This window comes from Dermacentor albipictus, chromosome 10 (genome assembly GCF_038994185.2).
Source record: "Dermacentor albipictus isolate Rhodes 1998 colony chromosome 10, USDA_Dalb.pri_finalv2, whole genome shotgun sequence".
NCBI classification, from domain to species: Eukaryota; Metazoa; Arthropoda; class Arachnida; order Ixodida; family Ixodidae; genus Dermacentor; species Dermacentor albipictus.
In genome coordinates, this window is record NC_091830.1 from 10,057,928 (window position 1) to 10,084,538 (window position 26,611).

Sequence of the window (26,611 nt, forward strand, 5' to 3'; positions counted from 1 at the left end):
GGGGTGGAATCTTATAACGGTTTGGAAAGTGAATGGTTGCATGAAAGTGAACTTTGCCGTTTGTGTCACTAAATGGGCAGCTCCCAAGCCGGAGGTGGAAGAAGGGGAGGATACGAGCAATAGAAGAGAAGGTGCCGCCTCTGAAAAGCAGGTCATTATACTGTGTGCTAGCCAAAGAACTTTACAATCTTCTGCTTGCTCAATAAATATGAAATACGAATTAAATATCATTTTGCAAGTGTTAAAGTGTAAACGTGTAGATCTGGGTGCTTGCACGATGCTTGAAGTAATTTACTAATGTCATTCGTTTTCATTCTCAGCTAACAGGTAGTGTCACAAGCGTAAATGCGTTGGCAGAGAGCAGCACCATGTCATCTTCTACCAGGAGCTTGCACGATGCACCCACCAGGAATGCACAGCCAGTGCTGTCTAAGTAGCGAGTGCAAGAGACCCATGAACTGTTTTATTAGGGCCACTTTTACTAACGTTCCTTTATTAATCTTGCCTTTTATTTTGCCCTTTATCATCAGCTCGGACATGACTCAGATACCGCCGCGCTGCCGTTACCATTGCGATCTGCCTCGGCACATCGTGTCATAAAAACAATGGAACCTGAAATCGAACATTACAATATATGGGCCCTGCATCGCCTGCTCGAAGTAAAATCTAGGAGCAAGGTGTTGATGGCGCATGCTGCACTGTGAAATTGAGAATGAAAGTGCAGCACTCCTGAACTAGAGCAAGGAGGGCAGCCAAATTTGGGGAGGTATTCTGTAAGAGTCCACTTAGTGGACATGTCCATTTCGTCTGCTGCTGCAGTGCTGATTGGACACACAGACGAGCCCAGCCAATTGGAACTTCAACAGCAGACGAAATGGACATGTCCACTAGGTGGGCTCTTACAGACTACCTCCCCAGATATCTCTACACTCTTCCCATCCTGATCACTTTGCAGTCTTATCAGCCGAACAAAAAGAAGCACTGGAGCTGCCTTGGGTGAACCATTCTGGCTGCTGAACGGCGATCTGCAAGCTATGGATGCTGGTGATAGCACAGGGAATCCCATCTTGCCATGCAGATGTCTTCTTGGCATTGGCTTTGACGGTCAGGGTCACCCAATGACACCCAATGACAGCATTGCGAGAGCTACTTTGTGCACAGTGTCGGCAACAGAGATCTAGGCCATTCTGATGAACGCTTCGCTTTGGACAGGTCTCTCGACGCTGCAGGAAAAGGGGCCAAGAGCCGCAGGGTGCAATTCATTCTGCTCCGTGGAACGACCACTGCACGCACACTGAATTGCACCTGAGTCTCCTCCAGTTTGTAGCGTAGCCAGCAAAAAGTCTGCTTAGAAAGCTGACAGTGATGGTGCAATTAATTTTATGTCATCTCTTTGAATGCGCATTATAGCTCCAGCTGTCGTCGACATAAAAATAACCCCAAGCAGACGACAAGGGCAAGTGATAGCCTCCGAAGCAACCAACGCACGCACGCAGTGCTCGCGGGTCTCTGGGGCAGCGCGGCCAGGGTCGCAAGTCAACAGCCAAGTCATAGCAACCGAACTCAAAGCGGACTACCTCTTTGCCAGTTGCACTCTTAGCCGACGATTGGTTCGCTTTAAAAATGATTGAGAGATGCGTGACGTGTTCATAATTGGTGGTCTCGCTACGCTGTCACTTACAGCTGGTGACGCAAGCACAATTCTGACCACTCACATGACGCCAAGTGAATCATCCGCTTTCCTAACCGTTACAAGATTTCGCCCCTGCTGTTTGGCGTCGTGTTTTTCCTTTACAGGATTCCCCACAATCGGCAATAGTGCCGACTCTGCATTTGTCATCCTTGGCGATGGCATCGAGGAGTGGAAAGCACGGCAAAAGTTTAAAGCGTTGTGCAATGCCAATTTTTGAAAGTCGGCCTTGCCGCAATACGCAGTGAAGTAAACTGCATTGCGATCTAGCATACCAAGAGCAGGAAGGGGCTACTGCCACGGGACAGAAAATGTGTTTAACTACAAAAATGCAGACCCACGATCTCCTGTCATAGTATGAGCACTGGGACGTCTAATGAGTGTACTGGCAGGCCTTTAGGGCTTCTGTATTCTGTGTTCTTTCATCTTGAGTCTCCTTTTTCCACACCTTGCGGTACAGATTTCATCCAGTACACTATAGAATTCTTTCAAGCTATTTCAGATGTGGCTGTAGTGATTTGAGCCCTTGAGGGCAGTTAAAGGTGTGCATTCACTGTTTCAGATTGCCCGATTTTCCTGATGTTTTCGCAGTCCTTAGGGAGTCCGAAAAATTTAGTGAATCTGAACTCTGATTTTCTGTTTTGGTCCTTTTTCTCACTTATGAGAGCTCTGTTCACGCTAGGAATGATGAATTCGTTACAACAGAAGCCTAATCTTTCAATTTAGTTAGCCTTAATATTTTCCTTTAGTGTACCCTTAAAAAGTGGCATCACCGTCTGTCTTTTGTTTTCGCATCTTTTCTGTGTTGGCAAGCCTATTCTCCCAGTAAGAGCAGCTTTTTTTGCAATTGCATAGAAGGGTAACTTACTAATACAGTTCAAGTTATTCTTCTAGTCGCTCTGAACATTGCTGAATACAATACCAACCCTTCGCACTGCCACGATGCCGTTGCAGTACAGGACTCCACCGGAGAATTCAGCTTGGACTCCGTTGCGAAGAAGCACTTGTTTGAAATCCGAGAGTTTGAGTTCGTTAACAAAGATGGTTGCGTGTCCCGGTACCTAGAAAATGATGAAAACAGTGTGAAAGAACTTGAACATCACTATGCAGCATTCTCTCTCTCTGTAAATGCACTGATGGACCTGCAGGATCCTGTGCAGCTTCTGTACTTTTTAACACTAATTGTTGACTAATGAGAAATCAATATTTATTCCACATACTAAAAAGACCACTCTCATACCCCTTGAAATATTGACGTGAAATAAGTTTGCACGTGTTGTCACGGGACCCTTAAGGCGAGAATGACGAAGTTCGTGGTTGCGCGCGGGCTCTCCGAGGACCAGCCATCGCTAAAGGCAGACGTTTTTTCCCAATCTGTCGGTGGCCAACTGTTTTAGTTGCAATAGCTGGGTGACAATATTACAATGGTCTATCTCAGCAAGTGTAGCCCTGAAGTTATTGGTAAGTGTACACACAGGCATGGGATTAAATAATTTGTTTTTGAAGTGTTCATGGCTTTAGATGTTTCTTTTACCTGCGCAAAAAAAAAAGGACACAAGAAAGAAAACACACGCCACACCACGAGCACATACACCACACCATGAGAGCTCGTGGTGTGGTGTGCGTTTTTTTTCTTGTGTCTTCGTTTCTTTCGCACAGTTAAAAGAAATGTCTAAAGCTATGAACCAACCAGCCCGCCTGAATGTCCTACCGAAGTGTCCACACCGTCAAGACATTATACGTACTTAATATGTTTGACTTCTGCAATTTCAATCATGTCAACCTGTAAGAGAACATCTGGGCACACTGTTTTGTTTATGAGCCCCATTAAACGTTGCTCACTGCAACATAAACTATGACTGCTTAGAGTACAGAAAATTTGCCAACTGACAAACTAAATGAGCAGTAATTAATGCCATCACACATATTGTTGCACAAACTCTGAATATGTGAAAGAAAGGAGTACTTTTGACGGTGCCAACATCACCTCTGACGATTCCAGTCCATATAACCTACCTGACTGGGTGGCAATGGTTGAAGTATGTACATGCTGTCACGATTCTCGTCTTCATCTGCAAGATAACAAAACAACTGAGTGAACAACTTATGCACATCAGCAGATGCATTATTTACAAGACAAGGGCATGGAAATGTGTGGTTGCTAAGAACTCTCATCACGTACAAAATGGAGATGAAACCTTTTTCATGGTAGAATGAAACAGAGATGAGACAACAAGATAGGAGGCAGACATGCGTGCTCTCCCTGCACAAATTTGCCGGTGACGTTAACCCTTGTACGCACAGGCACAAGTACAAAAGCACCCACCTATTTGTATGCATGGGACTGCTGCATATGATAATGCTAGAATAGCAGGAGCAGAAAAACACAACAAAACAAAACCACATCAAGTGCAAACTGCGCAAATTGCTGCCTTGATCTGACGATAGTGCTTCACTAGTAGGCTTGGAGTGAATGACCTCCGACAGGCTGAACTACGCACATGGTGTCAGCAGCAGCCATGATGTGACTGAAACAATTTGATGTGTGTAAATCGGTAGCTCAAGACAGGCTCAGATGCAGTAAAATTAAAGGAGTGCAAAAAAGCACATAGACAAGACTAAACAGTATAAGTGCTCACAGAGAACTTGTGTGCTCTGTGAGCACACAAGTGCTCCGTGCTCTGTGTGCTCTGTGTTTCCTGTTGAGAACGCACGTTCTCAACAGGAAATGACGTGTTTAAGACATTTTTTCCCTAAGTTAACCTAAGACAGCTGCTGCCAGTAAGGGGGTCACTACTGGGGTAACTGTGGTCAGGAGCATGCATGGTGACTGGTAAAGTTCAAGTTATCCGGCTAAGGCTAACTTTAAGACGAATATAATGAAACTACGGGCCCATAGAAATACACAGGTGCTGGCCAGTACCTTTGGTCAAGATAGAATCAACCAAAAAATGGAATTAACCAGAGTCAAATTAACTGAATTCTACTGTATACCATCAGTTATGAGTTAATTTGGCATACACAAACAGCATTCTCTACCACTTCGGTCAAACCACAAGCCCCTGTTGCAACAACTATGGCTCTATGAAATCAATTGAATATATTCTGCTAGACTCTAGAGCGTACAGTGATGAAAGAGTTAAAGTCGAACCCGGCTATATCAAACTTGCAAAAAGATGCCTATTAGTTTGACGTAGGGCACAATTCAATATAAGCCTGCTAAAGAATTGGATGTCATAAAAGCACATACCATTTATAAGATCACTTTATTAACGAAACTAGCTTAGTTTCGCATGAAATAGTGCTGTATGTTCTTGTGCTTGGGCAGTTTCACTGCCTGCAACACATGCACTTCACACTGTCTAAAGAGTCGGAGCAGATGAGGCTGCAACTTTCCACATTCGCACAAAAGCACCGGACTCGTGTGAGTGCACCAATCACCTCGGAGGATGTGGGCAAAGGACCATCGTTGCTTTCCTCATTGTGCCTAATTTCACTTGTGCTTGGTACGATGTCGGTATGTAGTCTTCACTTTCGGGCTCTACCGTGGTCGCGACACCATCATCTGCACTCACAAACTCTTTGACTGTTGACTCGTCAATGGCTTCCGGAAATTCTGACAGCTCGCTCCAAACTTCGGCAATACCGGCAATGGCTACGTAGCACTCATTAGAATTTACAGTAATCACCAGGCACATGGAAGCCGGCATGTCAGAAGCAATTTTGGATGAACCACTTGTACACGGCTGTGCGCACGCGTCAGGCACCACGAGCACCGGGTCACGAGTTTGTTTGCTTTAGCTCTAATCTCCCCCTTATTCTTCAAGATCGTGCTGAGAGTGCTCCTTGGAATGTTGCACGCTGCGGGGTCATCCGACTTCTCACCGCATTCGACCCAATTTACGATTTCAAGCTTCCCGGGGAAAAGCAAATTCTGTCGCTTCATCACGGCAACATTGCGGGAGGAGACCCACAAGGCACAAACACAATGAACCTGAAAAGCAGCGAGACAGCTCGCACTTGTGCCATTTTGCACGATGAGGGCACAAGAGCCTCTGATTGGCTGTCTGCGCAAGTGCTGCGGGCAGGCCAAGATCATATTTTGCAGGGGGGTGTCAACGGCTCGCCGGTGCACCGCGGTCACGGTAGGGAGAGCGGTTGGAGGGAGCCGTGCCCCAAGGTTTCTCCACAACCGCGAGAGAAAGCCAACTTCTGGGGGCACTTTTGCGCCACCTGTTGTTTGATGTATTGGGAGTAGCTGCTATTTTTGTTCGATGTAAGCGCAATTTTTGCTACACATACTAATTGTAACTATAACGTCTTCAGAAATTGTTCGATATACAGAAAAATTCTATGTAAACGGGTTCGATGTAGTCAGGTTCGACTGTACATACAAGACAAATGTGGCAACAATCTGTCAAGGTCCTCTGACACTAAGGCTCACACAGGGTCTCTGGCACTCTCCATGAATGCAACATCAAGCACTTGATTTCTTACTTGATTGCCTCAACTCAATACTCCAGCTGTTATTCGGACAACACACATTATCATAAAGCCAGCAGTGAAGTGAAGACTCACGTACTCAGAAAAGTAGGGCTCGAAAGCAAAATCAACAAATCAACGACTACAGGAGTGACTGCACATCCTCAAACTCCTGGTGAAAGTCTCACGTAGTTGCAATCCTCTCGAATAGTGCAAAGGCAATACTCACCGATGCTCTCGTCACGAGTCCCGTCGGGGGCAAGGTGCTCCTCTGTCGCAATCTCGCCGTCCAGCCAAGCCAGCTCAGCATTCTTGGCTCGTGCAAACTGCAGGGAGCTCACTAGCGAGTCGCGCAGCTTCACCTGGTAGATGTGTGACTCGGTTGTTGCATCTACCACCTGCACAGATGGACAAGACAGGCTGAGGATAAAACTTCACTATCGTAGCAAGTTCCCTTAAAGGCGAACACGATGGGATCCTGGAATTCTGTTTGTCTTACGAGAAGCTTGTCCCAACAGAAGTGCACTAAATCCATGGAAAGGTAAGTGATGTTCTCCAAGCCATTCAGTTTGCTAACAAATTTACTAGAGGCAATGCTAGCACCATGACTGCTCAGCTAACATGTGAAAGATCATTACTGCAGGGGCTTTTTGTCATCTTCATGCTTGTGGCTGGACACATTCTCGTGACGCTGCTTACAATGCATCATCCTTCTAAATTAAAAAAAAAAAAAGTATTTCTAAGTGCACGAAGGCAATAAAAATCTGTGCTGCATGATCATTGCAAATTGTTACATTTATAACACAATGTTCTGTTGAGAATGATCAATTTGAAAAGTCACAAAGCCGTTTAAAGCCACAGGGACAAAGTCTAGGCAAATCCATGAACCACCCATCATATCCAGGCTGGCTGGAATCCTCGTACTTTAAGCTCTCGCAGACATAGGTGCCTTATTTCCCTTATTTGTGTGCCTTATTGTGCATAAGTGCCTTATTTCCTACTGCCTTTAATTTATACTTTCTTTAATTCAATTATTAGGTACAAGTAATTTCCCCTATGTTGTCCTTGGCATCCTTGTTTGTTGGCTTCTTATGATTAATAAGAATCGAGCCCATCGGTTAACCCCCTTTCCTCTCGTTCATTACATAACGAGCATCTCGAATCCAGTAACATTGATGCCTTCAGGTAGCAGGTGTGAGTTTATTGACCAGTTGCCTTCAACCAAAAGAATTACGTACTTGGGATGCCTGCGGCAGAAAGGATGTTCCACATCCGCCGCCAAGATTAGTGAGTGATGGCGCAGGCTAACACTCCCAAGGTTAGTTCTTGTAGTAAAAACATAAATACCCCACCCCAGAAAGTGGATGTGGAAACGGTACCAGGGTAGCTCAATTGGTTAGAGCATCGCATGCGTAATGTGAAGACATAGGATCGTTCCCCACCTGTGGCAAGTTGTTTTTTCATCCACTTTCATTGCTATTAATTCATAATTTCTTTAATTCAATTATTAGGCACAAGTAATTTCCCCTATGTTGTCCTTGGTGTCTTTGTTTGTTGGCTTTTTATGATTAACAAAAAATCGGGCCCCTCGGTTAACCCCCCTTCCTCTAGTTTATTTCCCTCTAGTAATTTTTGTATAAAACCCTTGCTCCAAACTTTAGCTTACCACAAAACTCAGCTTAGATGTGAATTAAAGCAGACTGTTAAGTTAAACAGCCCCTCATCAGTTTTGGACATTTCAAACAGACAAGCCTGGGTGCACAGATCACACATTGGTGACTGCGTTTACAAAATCTGAAATCCCATACGCAAGAAACCTGTGCCGTACGATCTTCTCCGGACTTTTCGCCATGAGTGCAGGTCTGCAATGGCATTAATCGAACTCACCACTTTGATTATCTTGCTGCCTCGAACCGGTGCTCTTGCACGCAGATCCGTTGGCAGCTGTAGCACCACAGCAGCAACACTATCCTAGCTACTTCGATGTTACCTACCAAGCTTCTTGCTGTTTGGTGCCATGTTTTTCGTTAAAACAATTCGCCACTGTTGGAAATGGCGCCAACTGCGCATTCGTAATCCTTGCCAATGGCTTCGAAGCTCGGAAAGCACATTGCGCGGCATAATGCCCGTTTCCGAAAGTCGCCTTCGCTTCAACACAGCAATGTTACGCAATGAAGCACACACGCATTTAGGTGAAGCATACCAAGGGTAGGAAGGGGCAACTGTCACGGGGCATGGTATGTATTTTTTACTTGCACACGCCGTGCACCTACCATCTGCTATCACAGAACGAGCACTGATAGGCCTAATAAGTCTACTGGCAGGCCTTCAGAGCTATTTCAAATGTGCCTGTGGCGATTTGAGCCCTTGGGGGCAGCAAAAGGCACGCACTCACTTGTTCAGACATTTTTGCGGGCCCTAGGGAGTCCGAAAAATTGGATGTTGACTGTTACAATTGTTGTTGTGACAACAATAATTTTCCCATTTTCGATTTGCGACAGGGAACTTATGTGAAGACATTAGCTTCAGTAGGTGACCAGAAGCTGAAATGTTTCAGACACAACTCTTTGCTATGAAAGTTGAGTTATGGAAGTTGCTCCCACAGTGAAATGTAGATACGCAAGAGAATTCATGTTTGATTTAAAAGAACTCACACTTAGTTCTGATGCATTAGAGAGATAACCATGATCTGTGCAAACTCACCTACATTCTTCCTTGGCTGTGATGCTACTGCATTAAAACAACCAGCACAAAGATAATGACTTGCGCCAACTTACTTGTGGAGCTACTGCATGCGCTCCCAGCAACATGTACAGTAGCACTATGTTGGTAGCAGATGACAACAACCATCACATTTAGTGTTTACATTTCCTAGGCACAGGTCATGTACACAAGGTCATCGATGCATCTCCTAGCCTTAAGTTTTACTACATGCAAACGAGAACTTACCTCCCCTAGCCTTGGGGTGAACACGCGGCCTTGGACAGAGCCCGACGATCGGCAGAAGGCAGCCATGGCCTGTGTAGCCTCGGGACTACCGCGCACCAGTATTACCCGCTGTGGTTTCATCATTTGCACTATCTTCCGCACCGACTCGCCGTCCGAGCGGCCCTCAAAGTCGATGAACTGCAGTGAAGCGTTCACATCCAACTGCAGAGAGCTCTCCAGGCACTTGGTCGGAACCTCTGTAACATCTGCACAGCACACCAGAGAAAACAAGTCATTGACTACCAGCAGCTACTCCTACTAAGAATAGTTTCTAAACATTTTTTGCCTCCCAAAAGAGGTGTAGAAGCTGCATTTTTATATTTCATGACCGTTGTACACATTGGGAGATGTTGCATTTAACGAAAGATTGGAGATGTTTGCCTGACTGATGGCTTGGCATGTTAATCGAGGTGCGTGAGAAACATGATATATACACAGTGATCACACAAACACACAAATGGCACATACATGTAGACACGTGCACACACTCAGACTGCTCATAAAATGTCACTAAGGCTTGTAATCAAAAAGAAAGATATATCAGAAGTGCTTTCACTGTGTGCAATGTCTGACCAGTATTTCTCCCGGGGCCAAGAATGTCCAGCTGTTTCAAGTTTGAGTTATGGTATAAATATTCAAAGATCGTCTGATGAGTAATGATTGCAGTCACATACAGCAATCACAAAGTCCTCAGGATTGATGAAGCTTAAATGAGCTGTTGTATTTATGCTCATGCTTTCATCTTATGTAATACTATGCCAAGGGGTCTCTCAAGGCACCCTGAACCACTCCTCACGCTTAGCGAAAAACTACATTTCAGGGACAGCACATAATGCTGTGATCATGCCAGCCAAATTTGGCAGCCGTTCATGGTGCTCACTAGCAGAGCACAATGCCCCATTTTTCTAAAGTAATTCCTTTTCAGACAGACGCCTTTTCCTCACTTGTTTTTGGCACATAGCTGACATCAATTGAGAAGAGTGTTTGGATCAGTGTGCTTCTGCTTACTGTTACTGTGTATGTTAATTGATGCAGTTTACTAAACAGGCAAGCAAAAAAATTCACGATTACAATACTCCCTAATTCAAAATTTGATCACAGCTGCATACGCGTTTTCATTTCGCGTTATAATGGCTGGCGTGCACAATCTGTCTCGTGCGGCATGTTGCAAATGGAGTGATATGTGGTGCGACTGTGTCGCTGATTTGGAGATTATGAGGCAGCTCGAGGGTGATGTGGGCACGATTGACAGTAGCTGTTGCGACAGATCTTTGTTCATGCAGCATTTTGTTTCCATACAGATTACACATGATACACTGGTGCCATCTCGCTGCAAAGTCCAGCTTGCGTGGCATCACATTATTTTTCTCATGCTTTCACCATACCCACCTCGTCTGCTTTCCATCTTGCACTCTCTTTGCTATCACAGTCTATTATCTCCCGCTGTTCTCCACATTTGCTTTCATCCTTCACTGTATTTGTTCGCTCGGTTACGAGGAACAACACCAACTCTCACCCCTGAAATGAGTGCCTAAGAGCTGTACTCTAAAATCTGCGGTCGGAATTTCAATAAGAATTACGCAGTTCCAGAAAAAGACGACTATCATCTGCTCACACTCGGCGCGGCATCACATTATTTTTCTCATGCTTTCACCATACCCACCTCGTCTGCTTTCCATCTTGCACTCTCTTTGCTATCACAGTCTATTATCTCCCGCTGTTCTCCTCATTTGCTTTCATCCTTCACTGTGTTTGTTCGCTCGGTTACGAGGAACAACACCAACTCTCACCCCTGAAATGAGTGCCTAAGAGCTGTACTCTAAAATCTGCGGTCGGAATTTCAATAAGAATTACGCAGTTCCAGAAAAAGACGACTATCATCTGCTCACACTCGGCCGTGCCTGCCCACATAGGAATTGAACTTTGGCCACACTGCTTATCGGTATCATAGTCATTGAGTGTCACCGATTTCAATAAGCGTTGAACACTCAACTAGTCACGAACCATGACAAGCTTAATATAAGGCTACGCGTATACTACGCCTGCCTTGCCTTGTGAGGAATGGCAATTAGTACAGTTAAACTTCGATACAACAAACTTCAATATAACAAAATTCTCGATCTAACGAAGTATTTTACTTCTCATAACCTCTTATCCTCAGAACATCATGTATTTAGACAGTTTTAGTTTAGCGTACGCAACTATAGCGTACGCTATACGCTATAATATAGCGTGCGCTAAGCAGAGCACGTTTTCTACAATTTTAGTTGGCCGACGATATCTTCGGATCTCTGAGGCCACATGCCATCGTTGCAGCTATTTCGAGCCTGTATCGATAGGTGGCACTGACATCTCGAACGTTTCTTTCGGTAGGCTTCGACTCGTTCGAAACGAGAAGCGATCTCGAAAACACCACGGAGTTATCCATAATACTCTGTCGTCGAAGCGGCCTGAGACTAAGCGAAAGCCGTTTACACAGTCATTTGCTACGAACGAAGTGCATTTTACAAAAGCAATGCCAAATTGAATTCGAAGCGGGCAGCCGGGACGGCCGCCATGTTTCCCGCAAACTCCGCAAACCACGCAAAAACGCTAACGCTAACTCGTTTGCGTTGCGTACGCCTGCTATACCCGCTATATTGTTTAGCGTTCAGCGCATGCGTAGTGACGACCCGCTATTTTTTAGCGTACGCAATGGAATAGCGTACGCTATACTAAAACTGTCTTTTAGAACCTCAACATAACGAAATGTGCTTGTATGCGATTTCAACATGACAAAATTTCACTCCTGCAGCGACCGAATGCCGAAACAATAAACTGATATTTCCGCAGACGCAGATGGTCAAATGATTGAATTACAAGCGGCTGCTTACAAACGCACCTCTCAAATGACGCCCGGCGCGATAAGAGCAACCGCAGAAGTGGAGCCGCATAATGTTCCGTATAAGGTACAAGTGCGATAAGATCCTATTGCATCCCACGCGCTGTGTGCTTTAGGTGCAAGAGAAAGTGTGCAAGGATGAGACAAGAAAGGTGGTGGCTTCACGAGTGCCGCCTTCGCGCATGAGCAGCGAGAAAGAGGGGAGCGAGCTCATGGTAATGCGATCAAGCGCATGCGAATGTGCAGGGGGGGAGAATAAGGATGTGCGCGTCTCGGTTTCTAGCTCATATCTCGGCTATGGCTGCGCATGGATGTAGAGTGCGGCTGAGAGCGTATGCAGCCGCACATCCTGCTTTAGAGGTAATCTACCGCGTGTGAAAAGAGTGAGCGTGCTGAGATGGTGTGGCATAATGTAAGCTGTCTTCCAGTGTGTTTAGTATTGGAGATTGCGTAATCTTGAGCTTCAATGACCTGTTGGAGCGAAAGGCAGATGAGGCATTCACTTCCCACTGCTGGCGCTTTTCATTATAGTGTCGTCACAGTGCGGGTGACGCTATCAGCCATGTGGGCAGAGTGCACATGAAAGCATGGCTGGCTTCGCATAATTTGTACCACCAATTTGAAAGTATCGTCAACGTGGCATGAAACCGTATCATTCGTCGACAACTACCAAATTTATCAATATGGATTGTTTTCTCATTCAAGTTTGCTTTCTTCAATTGCCCGATAATTCGGAAAAGTCTGTGGCCCCTTTCCTCGCAAGAAAGTTCAATCGGCGACTGCTTATTTGCGTAAAAGGTCAAATTCCAATACAACAAATTTACGATATAACGAATCAACTTGCTGATTTTACTGACTTTGTTATATCGAGCTTTAACTGTATCTACAAGGGATGCGTGCCAGTGTGTGCTCACTCCCAGCTGCTCTTGACTAAACATGCTTTCCACTGAGGTATTGATAGCGCTTCAAAATGCGCATTGTGCATTTGCCTGCTATCCATGCAGGACAAAGCCGTGCACTACAGTTGCGTGTAGCTGGGTCTGCTGCATAGCATGAATATTGTGCCTGCTGCACGGTGCTGCAACGAGCCCTTTGAGTTACCATGGCGGACGTATTGAAATACATTTTCTTGGGTATTTGTGCATGCGTATGTATTTGTGTACGTCTATGTGCATCACATACTCCTAGGTTACACAGGCATTGCATAGTACTGTGTAAAGAATGCAACTTGTGTTAAGATACGACACAGAAAATGGTACAAATATAGGATACAACAGACACACTGGCTTCTGTTAGTCAAGAATTGTGAGCATGCACCCATCAGGCACTGTATGCACAATTGTGAATGCAAAGAAGATGCATCAAAAGCAAAAAAGCAGTGTTGAATATGATACAGTCAACGACTGAATTTTCGGACGCCCAAATTTTCGGACATGTCTGATATTTCAGACGTCTTCGCAGCACCACCACGAACCCCATAGAATCAATGTATAAGGACATCTGAAGTTTCGGATGCTCGACCTACAGCCGTCCAATTTTCCTGACTTTGTGAGGCGACGGAAGGTCCTTTGACTCCTCACACAGCGCCCTTGAGCAGGAAATTGACTTGCAGCCAAAGCATATCACTGCTTTGAACCACAACTAGCCAAATCTAGCCGTCACACACCGATTTGGTCTGGCCACGCTGGCTCTGTTCATCGCTGCACTTCCGCTTCCGCCTCCGGTGGAGTTTCCGGAGCGGCGCCATTTCATTTGTTTGCGTAGGCCACGTTTTGGCTGGCGTGGTGTGTGGCTGTGCTGCTGTGGAAAGTGTGCTCTGCTACGCTAGGCCTAGGTGCTTTGACGCTCGTCTGCGAACTCCACTGTTCGCAACTTGAGGATTTCGCTTGCCTTCGATGGCCCCCACTCCGTCTTCGTTGTCCTCGCCGATGGCATCGAAGCGCGGAAAGCAGTACCGTCGGTTAACGATGGAGAAGAAAGCCGCCATTATTAAGCAAGTCGTGAGCGGCCCATCGCAGGCTGATGTGAGCAAGGAGTTCGGCATGGAGCAAGGATTGCATGGAGCAAGGAGTCAGGTTGTGGGGGATTCAGAAGACTCCGATGTTGAAAATGAGGAGCCAATGCCTGCGCCGCCTTCAAGTGCCGAGTTGACGTGAGCACTGTTGACTCTTTCATCGGTGTACAGTGCTGACATGACCCTTGCTCAGATCAAGGTGAATATGATCGTATGAAACCGGATCGCCGTCGAAACAACAATCAACAAGTTCTTCAAGTCACTGCAGCAATAAAACCGGCTGCCCGACGATGCACATGTGCATAATAAACTGGCAGTCGGCTGCATACAGAGTTTTTGAACGCGTTTTTTTATAGCCACTTCACTGATGCTTTGGCAAGGTTTTTCGGAAACCTGGTACTTTGCCCTTTACCTCTAGATCCGAGAAAAAAAAAAGTGCGTTTTTTGCATGCATTAATTTTTTCGGACTGCCTGAATTTTCGGACGTTTTTACGTTCCCTAGAGGGTCCGAATATCGGTCGTTGACTGTATTTCAAATGTGTCACATGCACTTTGAAAGACTTCTGTTTGGGTATGTGGTGGAAGTTTGAACAATATGTGTAAACTGGTTTTAAATGAAACAAGTTGGAAGGTCGACAGTTGGGTGTTTGCTTTTGGTGCCTGTACATTGTCAAATAGCATGTTCACTTTCTAAATAAATAATAAAAAAAATTCTATAGGAGACATATTTTTCCAGTGGGCAGATAGGTGATCTCCAAGTAGGCTAAACATGAAATAGATGATGTCCTGAGAGTCAACGTTCCTGAAGAGAGCTCGCATGAGATGTACATGTTCTGTAAACTTTAAAAATAGACTGAAGAATTGAAAATTCTAAATCCGTTCTGCCGCTGCATGGTTCTGAATATCCAAGGAATGTGGGGAAACAGAATTTTTGATAGACTGAATATATTTCCGCCTTGAAGAGATATGCAAACACGCCAGCCTACTAACCACAATCTTCTGTCACGTGAGACAATAACTCACCCTGCATGAGGTCGTCATCGTCTGCCTTCTTCTCATCGGCCTCTTCCTCCTGCGCCGTCTTGTCGACGACCACAAAGTCTTCGGGCCTGCAGACACCACAAACAATGCGAGGCTTTCCACATACTAGAAATTATATATCTTTTGTTGTTCCATTGACGGTGAAGAAACGAACACTGTTAAAAGTGTGAGCTTAAAATCTAACTCTTCATTGGGCGATCTGGTACCCAGAAAGACAATGACAGTGGAAAGCCCAATCGGATGTTGAATCTGAATTTCATGTGTTGAGTTCGTCTGCTTTATTTACACAAAAAGTAAAGCAACGACGTGTGGCAGCATGGTAGCTTCGTATTGGTTTGTAATGCTGTATACAGCCAATGATTCAATTGCTATTGCTTGATCTGGAATGTGTTCTGCATGTGATAAGGCTACAAAGCAACCAGAACATGACCAATGGAAAGAGCAACAAATACAAACATTAAATCAATGCTAGCTCAGTGAGGGAAGTTCACAGTAAAATTGATAATAAAGAACAACTGAAGAATATGGAAGAAAGTAAATGGGCTGGGAGAGTGTTGAGGTATTTGTACAGGAAAAATATTGATTCACAGTGGAGGAAAAGAACTAGGAAGCTTACCAGCAAGTATGTGCCCTGTAGGGTAAGCAACACAGCAACAAAGAACGTCAAGCGGAAAGTCAGAGAGGCTGAAATAATCTCATGGGTGGTGGCAGTGGAAAAGAAATCTGCCATGAGTAACTAGTTAACAGGAAAAAATGAAATCAGGAAAGAAACGATTTATGATAACTCAAAGGGAAGCTCATTACTTTTTGAAGTGAGATCAGGATGCTTTGAAACATGTACCTATAAAACAAGATATAAGAAAGAAGAACAATAATGTGCTTGCTGCAGTAAAGCTAGAGAAACAGTGGAGCATATTTTATTAAAACATGACGATATCGGCCCAGCAGTCGATTTAGGCATCACTGGCCTCCTTGAAGCCCTTGGGTTCAGTGAGAGCAGGAGGAAAGTAAACATATCCGCAGTAGAGATTAGTAAGAGGCCAATGGAAGATTGGTGGAAGTAGGGAAACGACAAAGCATGAAGACGTACAAAAACAAAGTTCACAATAGGGAGTCAGATAATTTGGTTATGGGAATTCATCATGCTTTTTTTTCTTTTTTAACCTAGGTAGGATGTTAGGCAATATAATCACAAAAGCTTGGTGGTGCAACCGACCACCCTGTTCCAAAGGGGACACTCATAACATCCCTCCATCCATCCTAACACGAGTGACTTGATTCTGAAGTGTGGCTTCCCGGCAGCGCGGTGTGTGCTGCCATGAAGCCACACCTCTACAAAAATATTTGCTACTATGAAGCGTGCATCTAAAGGCAGAATTTGCATATAACCCACACGTTGACTTTACTGTTAAATTTTAAAATTTTTGGTGCAGGTGATATGCACCAAAATACAGTATTATAAATTGTAAAAAGGAGACGAGTTCAGGAGCTGGTGTGTGGATGCTTAATTAACCATTGAATTAATCGCTACAAATGCCTATGTGTTCGAATTACTGGCCATTTTTGTACATTGAAACACATAATTTTGACAAGGCCACTCTGTCCATTTGAATTCACAACATTTCACTGTAGTTTAGTCATAACATTTGAAGACAGTAAATAAAATGTTAATCAGTTCCATCAGCTACCTCAAATTTAAAGAAATATAAGTGTTTTCGGGCAGACTTTGGCCCCTAACAATTTCTGCCACCAACACATAGCTAACCTGACACACATCATCGATAAAAAGATGTGCACTATAGAAAGACAACCAATTTTAGTGGAACAAATTACACCTTATAGCCCCGGCTCAGTTCCTTGGGAGTGATATGCCAACGTGCAAATTATAGATCAGTGCCTATGCCTACAACTGACATACCGAAAATTTGAAGCACCAAACCATATTTTTTATCAAAATTGGCAGAGTGGAATCTATACACATAAAAAATTTTCTATAGGCGAGTCATTTTCCTATCTTCGGTATCTTCGGCGTGCCTTGGCATGATTTGCTATTAATGTTCTATTAAATTTAAGCCTGTGCTGCTCTTCAAGAGGTATTGGCCCACAGCACCGAGTTCCCCATAAAATTTACCAGAGAAAGATGTGGTGCTAGAGAGTATAGAAGCTGAAGGTATGGCAGTTCAGCCACCATGGGAATGACAGGCACTACATGGATTTGCCTAAACATTGTGCTTCTAGATTCAAACGACTTAATTGACTTTGGAAATTAATCATGTCAAAGAAAATATTTGGTTATAAATGCAACAATTCACAATGACATGCATGCATGCAGAGTCTTACCGACCTTCACGGACTTATAAAATATATACAACTGCTTAAAAATACAGGCCAACGAAGGCAGATAAAAATAAATAAGGCCACAAGGACACCTGAAGTTACAAGATTAAAAGATTGGACAAATGCATCATTCCAATCATCCCCAAATACTATTCATTCCAATGGTAGCTGAATAATTGCAGCACCAGACTATCCTCCAGTAATAATAAAAAAATTTAATTCTTGAGTTTTATGCACCAAAACCACAATGTAATTATGAGGCACTCTGTAATGAGGGACTCCGGATTAACTTCGACCCCTTGGGGCTCTTTAGCATGCACCCTATGCTTGGTACATGGGCATTTTTGCTTTTTGCCTCGATCGACATGTGGCCATCACGGACGGGATTTCATCCCATGACCGTTTTTAGCATTGCAATGTCAAAGCCACTGAGTCACCACTGCATCCTCTAACTTAAGAACGAAGCCCTAAGGTCTATAGTACAACACAGTAAACAAGAAAACTAACCGTATTACTTCTCCGTAGTCGTCCCACTTGATTTTCTCTTCCTTCACTGGAAACATGAGGTACGACTTTTTGGCCTGCTTGAAGAAGCCCATGCTCTTGGATTTTGCCTGCAAGTGTCAGATGCAAAAACAGATCAAGGCAAAGCAAACTAGGCAAGAACTAAAGCAGTTTGAGGCCACAAACATACCTTAAAAACACAGGGAGAATGATTTAACGCCACAGTTTCCGCACATGGCTTAAGCAACGTCATTGTGTATATATATATATATATATATATATATATATATATATATATATATATATATATATATATACAGTCGAACCCGGCTATATCGAACTCGCAAAAAAACGCCTATCAGTTCGATATAGAGCATAATTCGATATAAGCCTGCTAAATAATTGGATGCCATAAAAGCACATACCATTTATGAAATCACTTTATTGATGAAACTAGCTTCGTTTCGCACGAAATAGACCTGCATTTTCTTCTGCTTGGGCAATTTCGCTGCGTGCGAGGCACGCACTTCCCCACGTTGTCTAAGGAGTCGGAGCAGCTGAGGCCGCAACATTCCGCCTTCGCGCAGAAGCACCGGACTAGTGCGAGCGCACCAATCGCTTCGGAGGATGTGGGCCAAAGACGGTCGTTGCTTTCCTCGTTGTGCCCATTTTCACTTGTGCTCGGCACGATGCCGGCAATGTAGTCTTTGTTTCCGGGCTCTCCTGTGGTCGCAACACCATCATTTGCGCTCACAAACTCGTCCACCGTTGATTTGTCAACAGCTTCCGGAAATTCTGACACCTCGCTCCAAACTTCGGCAACGACAACGGCTTCATCGCATTAATCAGAATTTACAGTCATCACCGAGCACGCGGAAGTCGGTACGGCTTAAGCAATTTCGGATGAACCACTCGTACACGGCCGCGCGTACGCGTTGGGCGCCACAGGCACCGGGTCGTGAGTTCAGCCGCTTTAGCCCTAATCTCCCCCTTATTCTTCAAGATCGTGCTGAGAGTGCTCCTCGAAATCTTGCACGCTGCGGGGACATCCGACTTGTCACCGCGTTCGACCCGGTTTATTATTTCGAGCTTCACGATGAAAGGCGAATTCTGCCGCCTCATCACGCCAACACTGCGGGAGAACGCGCACACAATGAATCAGATAAGCAGCGAGACAACTAGCACTTTCGCCACCTTGCACGACGAGGGCACAAGAGCCTCTGATTGGCTGTCGGAGCAAGCGCTGCGGGCGGACGGGCCAGGATCATTTTTTTGTAGGGTGGTGTCGGCGGCTCCGAGGTAGCGCAGTCACGTAGGGAGAGCGGTTGGATGGAGCCGCGCCGCCGGGTTTTCCCTTCACCGCGAGGGAAAGCCAACTTCCGGGGGCACTTTTCGCCGTTTGACGTTCGATATATAGGGAGTCGCTACTAGTTTTGTTCGATGTATGCGTAATTTTTGCTATATATACTCATTGTAACTATACCGTGTCCAGAAATTGTTCGATATATGGAATAATTCGATGTAAACGGGTTCGATATAGTCGGGTTCGACTGTATTTAATTTGCTTACCAAATGAACAGGTGCATTTTATACACTGGTGTGACTTACATACCCTTTTTCTTTCTCAGAAAAACAGTCGTTTTGAGGGGGATGCGAATTATAAGCAAGTAAATATGGTATTCCATAACTGAAAACTCACTCCAGCATATTAAAAAAAGTACTCAGGGTGTCTACAAAGTTGACATTTCCAAATTCCCTGAGTTTTCCAGGTTTTCCCTGAGTGCCTTTGCAAAATTCCCTGATTGATGCAGAACTATGTTTTATGTCAAGACAGGCTGAAACTATATTGGCCGATGCTGTCACTTTCTAGTAAGCATATGAAAAAAAAAATTTAAAAACGACTTAATCCGATTTGTATACTAAGGAGTAATGTTTATGTCATTCAAAAAAGAGAATAGTAGGGAGGCGTTAGTAGAATGCACAGCAAATAATATGTCTTCGAAAAAAAATTGCAAATCGAGTCGGACATTCTCAAATACAAATACAGAAGCAAATATTTTCGAATGTCAGCTATTTCTATCAACTGATAGCAAGCTCAGTGGTATAAGGCCAGAACTTTGTCAGAATTGAAATTCTCTCTCAACAGCTCATAAGTCAACCTCAACTGTCCTGACATACTCTCAGCCCACGTACGACACCTCAGGGTTGTGTTTCACTGCGTTAAAGGGTTTATTTTGGTTTGGATGAGGGACACCTACATCTCGGCATTAGCCAACATTGTTTTTTGAGCTCAAGCTCCTTCAAAACAGCGGCAGCAGGCTTCCTTTCCAATTCATTCCTCAATGCGTAGGTCCTTTCTGTTCTTGTCCTCCTTCTGCCACTCGTTCGCCCCACGGACCATCTGAAGTAACTTCTTGGTCAGTTGCACAGTCCACGTTTGATTTTTTTAACTCCCTAGGGGCCGCGAAAACGTCCAAAAAATCGGCCAGTTGGAACAAATAAATGCATGTTATTTACTGCCCTTAAGGGCTCAAACCGCCACAGGCACATTCGAAAATGCTCTGAAGGCCTGTCGGTACACGCATCAGGAATATCGGTGCTCGTACTGTGACAGGAAATACCGGGTGAACGCATGTATAATTAAGGAATACATACTGTGTCCCGTGGCAATAGCCCCTTCCCACGCATGTTATGCTTCACTGCAATACTTTTGCATATGCTTCACCAAGTAACATTTTTGTACAGAGGCGAAGCCGACTTTCGGGAACTGGCATTATGCAACGCACAGTGCTTTCCAAGCATCTAAGCCAATCGCGGCCGACCACAAAGGCCGAGTCTGTGCCATTGCTGACAGCAGCGAATTCTTTCAATAAAAAACACGGTGCCCAACGGCAAGAAGCTTCATGGTGAACGTCGAAGCAGCTAGGCCTAGCGTTGTAGCAGTGGTGGCTATGGTTGCCAGTGGATCTGCGAGAGAGACGGCCGGTTCGAGGCGGTGAGGTAATCAAAATGGCAGCGGCGGTGGCTTTGATTAATTCTGTTTCAGATCTGCAGTCACGGCAAAACGCCTGGAAAATCAGACGGCAAAGAGTTCTTGCGTCCGAAATTTCAGACGTTCCGATACATTGACTCTATGGGGTACGTGGTGGTGCCGCGAAGCCGTCCAAATTATCAGGAATACGGAAAGTAGGTCGTTGACTGTACACTGGCCACTCTCCAGCCGACGACAGGGTGTCAAAGACGATTCATTACGATTCCTGTCTGTTACTCGAGCCAGAATTACCGCGACTTTCGACCCTTTCAATAAAATTAGAGCTAATTTTCCCTGATAGCGGCACAAATTCCCTGAGTTTTCACTGAGTTTTTCCAGACTACTCAAAATCCCTGAGAATTCCTGGTTGGTAGACACCCTGAGTACATAGGCTTACATTAGGTTCCCTGCGCTTAAACCAGAATTTTGAGGTATCAAACGCAGTGCAGCTTAAATAATACTCTGGACTATACAGGGTTAATTATCAGTTTGATTACATACCAGTACAGCCACAAACATTTAGCCATGTACTCTGTTTCCTTGATACACTGTAGTCTGTGATTTAGCATGAACGACTTTCTAAACAACTGTTTGCACATGAACAAGTTTGTACTTTGAGCTTTCACAGGAGTTACTGTCAGACGTAAATGTTTACTCAATGTCATTATATGGCCCACCTCTCCTTTTGGTTCGGGCAGTGGCTTCTTCTCATCAATGTCCATGTCATCCTCACTTTCTTCACTTGAGTCAGAAGCGTCCAGTTCCCTGCAGCCGGGCAAAAAGGAAAGGACAGCTTAGAGCACATGCTCATACCTGCCTGTGCACAAACAGCCATAGAGTTTTCCACAAAATTTACTAGAGAGAACTTTGGCGCTGGTGTCTTCGGAAGCTGCTAATATGGCGGTTCAACCAGTATGGCTGAACTGCCATATTACGCCTTAACTATGTCCTCATGACTTTCGAATGGCTTAGTGACTTTGCAAACCAGTCATTTTTCAACATGCTGCATTATCAATGCAGCGATTCACAACTACTATGCAGGTGTACAGAGACCAATTGCCTTGCTGCGTTTAGAAAAAAAAAATTTGCTTTTCGGAAATTTAGAAAGACAAGGCATAATGGTTAACATCGCAAGAATGATGAAGCCACAAGCCTAAAGATTACACCAATCCAGGTATTAACCACTACTGCCATGGTAGCTGAACAATCGCAGCACCAGACTTTCCTCTAGTATACACTATAAACCCTTCAGTTGGTGCTGTGTGCACAACTGAGCATTCCAAGATAGCGCATCAAAAGCAAAAGCACTGATGAAGATAACAATATTTCAAATGCGTCACAAGCACTTTGAAGCCCTTCTGATTGGACCTGTACTGCAAGTTTGAATATGTGCAAGGTGTTTTAGGAAGGCAACTTGGCTGGAGGTTTGCTCTCGGTGTCAGTATGTCAGCCTGCGGCGGGTTCACTTTTGTCATTGTTTTTCACACTTTATATCAGGCGTATTTTTCAAGCGGCAGGATGGGTGCTTTATTAGTATGACAGACATGAAAGAGCTGATGTTCTTATATCTGAAAAGTTCTTGATGGAATCCACCAGGGTCCTTCACAGAAACGTTTGAGGGGTGGACATCTTGCGACTGGAGGTACGTATCCAAATGAGCTCTTTTTAGCTTTTGTTTTTTATTGATAAGAACATTCTGGCATTTTTACGTTACATTCACCAATTTTGCATTTTGAATGTATTAATGAAAGAAACATAAGTGAAACCAGCGAAGCAGTCTATCGGTATTGCCAAACATTGCCGGGACAAAGAAAAGCAGAGCACACCGCAGTAAAAAAAATGCGCACAAAGTCTATGCCAGCAATTCAAATCTGCGTCAGCCAATAGAAGTACTTCTTGTGTATGGCAGCAGTAACAAATCGCTCTGCTATTTTTTTTCCTCTTTTCACTTGCTTCTTTGGCTTTTAGTTTTGCATGGCAAAGTGCAGCACTGTGGCTGTCTGAAGCTCCCATCTCTCCTCTTCGCGGTGATAGGAAGATGACGGCATTGCATTAACAGAAGGTCGTGCTATCCGTTTTGCGATGGCACCTCCCGAAGTCTGATTTTCTACTCTCTTTTTGTTGCTGCACACTAAAAAGTGTGATTTTCTCAACTTTTACTTCTGATTTGTTTCTAATATTTTCCTATGTTATGAAGAAATAACTAGGAATTGTAGGGAAAAAAACAAGAGTGAGAACTGAAAATTTTCACTAAATAAACCATTTTCATTGCAGAGTCCCCCCCAAAGGTGTGGGCAGTAAACCGGAACAATGGGCAGCACTTCCCCCGTCGCCTACCGCGACGAGAACCCTTGAATCCACATTCTATAAATTTGAGAAGACTCACTGAACAATTGCAAATCCTTAATCTGTTTTCCAGCTGTACATTTTTCATGATTCTGAATAGGCAAAAAAAGTGTGTTGAAAATGAAATTTTCGATGGTCAGAATTAATTGGCACGTGAAGAAGATTAACTGTGGCCAACGACTGGAAAAGTGGTGCACTCTAAGTGACCCCAGGTTTTGGAGTCCCTGAGCATGCAGTTCAACACAGGCAAATACAGATCAGCATAAATTCAAATCCGGGCAAGCTGAAAGTGGTTATAATGCACTGTTGCATTAACAGCATAATCTGAATTTTTAACTGCAACTTAGTTCCCGGTCGAAAACATAGGTTGGGGTCAACACCAAGCGTAAGAACTGGCTACGGAGTGATTGCATGTAGCACTCCCATGTGGTTGCACATTCTAGGTGTTCTGACTAGATTTTTTTTTATGTCTGCATTTCCATCCATGCTCATGCAACATGTTCATGGTGCAAACACAAGCAAAAGTTGGTTTCATGCCCCAACGATACAATTTGGCCATAAGGGATGCTCTTGTGGGGCTGGCTTCGTATTCATTTTTGTCACACTGGGTTCTTTAAAATGCACCTAGATCACCTAAACTATGCACCTGTATTTTAGTCCCCGAGTGTTTTTGCATTCCATTCCCATCATAACGCGGCTGTAGTGGTTTGGATTGAACCCACAACCTTGCACTTGGCAGGAGAATGCTGCAGCCCCTGAGCTACCTCACCGCCTGTGGGATCACAAGTATCACAAGTTTCTGCAGCGAATACATGAAACAACTCACGTGTCACGTTCAGCTTTGTGCCGTGCTGCGGCCAGCTCTTTCTCCTTGCGCATGTATTCTTCAAGTTCGGAACCTTCTAAGCGAACACGCTTCTTGACCTGTGAAACAGGAAGAGAACCAACCAAGCTAGAGCGAGCATTTCTTTGAGCACATGAGGTTTTTAAACTATCCATCCACTGCAAAGAAACAAATAATTAGAGCAGCACCAATGTAATGTGATTGTCAAAGTAGTCAAAGGCCTTGCTTGGCCGCTATTGCAGTGTACCTGAGCCAAATTATTTTCACAAAGTACAATCACTTGACATGTACTTGTGCACATGCTGATAGGACTCACCTTACTTTCTTTTTGTTCTTTTTGTGAGGTTTCAGCATTTTTCTTTTTCAATTCACTGTCATTTTAGTGTGCATTGTGTTGCTCACCAATGCTGGGTCTGAATGACTTTGTGCCAAAGAAGCTTATGGCTTTTGCAGGCCTGAAACTGTATCTGTACAAAAATAACCAACAAAATTATTTTTTTCTTTGTCTAATTATTATATATATATATTTTCACTTTATGTGTCATCCCAACTGTCTAGCTCTCTGAATATGTCCTAATTACTGTCCACAAAAAAACTACCTGCTGATCATACAACCACTACAAGCCTCCCGACTTGCCTTTTGAGGGCTATATTTAGCATCACACAATACAGTAACAACACTGCCTGAATTTAATTATATTCAACTATATTTGATTTCGGCCTGACCCAATGTGTGTTTTAGTCAAGAACACAGCACAGATAAGTTTATCTAAAATGTTCTTTGCTTCTGCTAGTCTCACTTTTGCTAGTCAAGGTTCCCTGTTAAGCTTTCAAGCATTCTGTTCAGCTGACATATTGTTTGGACAGCAAGGTAGCCTGAATCATTTTTTAGTTTGATGCTGTCTTTGTGAAGCTGTTCCTTTTTGCTGGATTTGTCAGAATTAGAATGATACTTGTGAGGAAGCTTTAGGTTGGGGCTAACACTGATTTCCCTATTCAAACACATGTGGAATGCAGAAATGAAGTTTTAAGAGAAGAGACAACCGCTGGACCAATTTAAATTAAATTTGTTGCATTTGAGAGAGAACGGTAAATTACAGTGACTGTAGGAAGCATAATTTTGATCTAAGGCCTGGAATTTCTTTCTGACATTCCCCAAAAGTAGTAAGCAAGAAAAAAACAACAAAAACAAATGAAGCAAGACGATTACCTCTGCACTAAAGCAGACAAGCAGATGGCGCTGCACCAAAAGCAGATATTGCAGTTCTGTAAACTGCTTTTCTTAGGGCATCTCAAGCGTACAAATATTATATGCGGGTATACAGCTTATGTGAAATTGTTACGATGTTTACGAGGGTTTTGCAAAAGTCCTACTAAAAAATTAGCAGTATATTTTAGAGCGGTGTATAACACACAAATTTTGTTTGCTTTAAATGCATAGTTAAGTGCAGTTTACAGCATTCTGATATCGTCTTTCATAGCTGAGTTGCAGAGTCGAACACATGGTACTTGAGTTGCTTTTCAGTTTTCAACAATTTCCATAAAAGAACCCGCAGAAAACTGCACCCTAAACAAAATCTCTGCTTCCTCCAGCTACTAGAGTTTACTTTGTTTCAACTGCAACAAACCTCACTAAAATTGGTGCAGTGGTTACCGAGAAAAACTGTTTCTCTGTTCCCATTTATTTACATAGGTGCCCCCTGAGCGCTGTCCACTTGGCTGTCTATTTGGTCATCTACGGCAAGCACAGGAACATAGCCTGTGAACACAGTCTGCCACACAGAAGAACTGCGACAAATTACGTGGTGTACGTACAGGTGCGAACAAAAGTAATTGGAACACGGAAGCTGTGGCTGAACTGCCTTCCAGTGCCACCTAGAAGCCTCTGCACTTCAGTGCTGGCATGTGTACATGTGTGATCCCATTTGTATTTTCTCCTTCGGGCCACTAGAGGGCGCTGGAATGCACTTCGGACACAGATCCTGTGTTCCAACGGCTTTTTTGTTTGCCCCTCTACCCCTCAATATGCAATCTCAATATGCAATCGTTTCATGACCTACCGCATACGTAACACACTCTTCTGTTCCTTGTCAGCCATACAGCTCGATGCTTTGTATATATTGGTACATGTATGCTGTTACATGTTTATGATTTACTGCCTGCGTAACAAATTTTTGTATCTACCTTTGCAATGTCTCATAGTGAGACAGCAGTACTTGCATATAAACAAGATAACTAAATGACGGTGCCCTCACCGTGATAGTGAGTGACTGCTGGTGTGGATTCTCGATGAGTTGCCGTGTCAGCGTACCGGGCGCCGATCGACTTGTGAGCACCACGCTGTTGCGCGGGCTGCTGCACCACTGGATGAAGAGCTCCCGCGAGAAGCCGCACTCCATGTCTGACATGCTGGCTAGAACAACCTGCGAGATTTTTTTGTTTTGCCTATGTAA

At 44.1% G+C, this 26,611-nt stretch overlaps 1 protein-coding gene across 1 annotated transcript in view; it reads right to left on the bottom strand.

Annotated features, from left to right (window-relative positions):
• The window catches only part of Cpsf100 (cleavage and polyadenylation specificity factor subunit 2), a 53,531-nt gene that overhangs the window by 3,919 nt on the left and 23,001 nt on the right, over nucleotides 1-26,611 (bottom strand). Inside the window, exons 7-15 of the mRNA XM_065451485.2 lie at nucleotides 26,414-26,581; nucleotides 24,141-24,238; nucleotides 21,646-21,733; nucleotides 17,941-18,047; nucleotides 15,079-15,164; nucleotides 9,122-9,366; nucleotides 6,402-6,570; nucleotides 3,707-3,762; nucleotides 2,617-2,751 (exon numbers count right to left, since the gene is read on the bottom strand). Coding sequence (XP_065307557.1) covers nucleotides 2,617-2,751; nucleotides 3,707-3,762; nucleotides 6,402-6,570; nucleotides 9,122-9,366; nucleotides 15,079-15,164; nucleotides 17,941-18,047; nucleotides 21,646-21,733; nucleotides 24,141-24,238; nucleotides 26,414-26,581 — 1,152 coding nt within the window. The remainder of the gene's footprint in view (nucleotides 1-2,616; nucleotides 2,752-3,706; nucleotides 3,763-6,401; nucleotides 6,571-9,121; nucleotides 9,367-15,078; nucleotides 15,165-17,940; nucleotides 18,048-21,645; nucleotides 21,734-24,140; nucleotides 24,239-26,413; nucleotides 26,582-26,611) is intronic.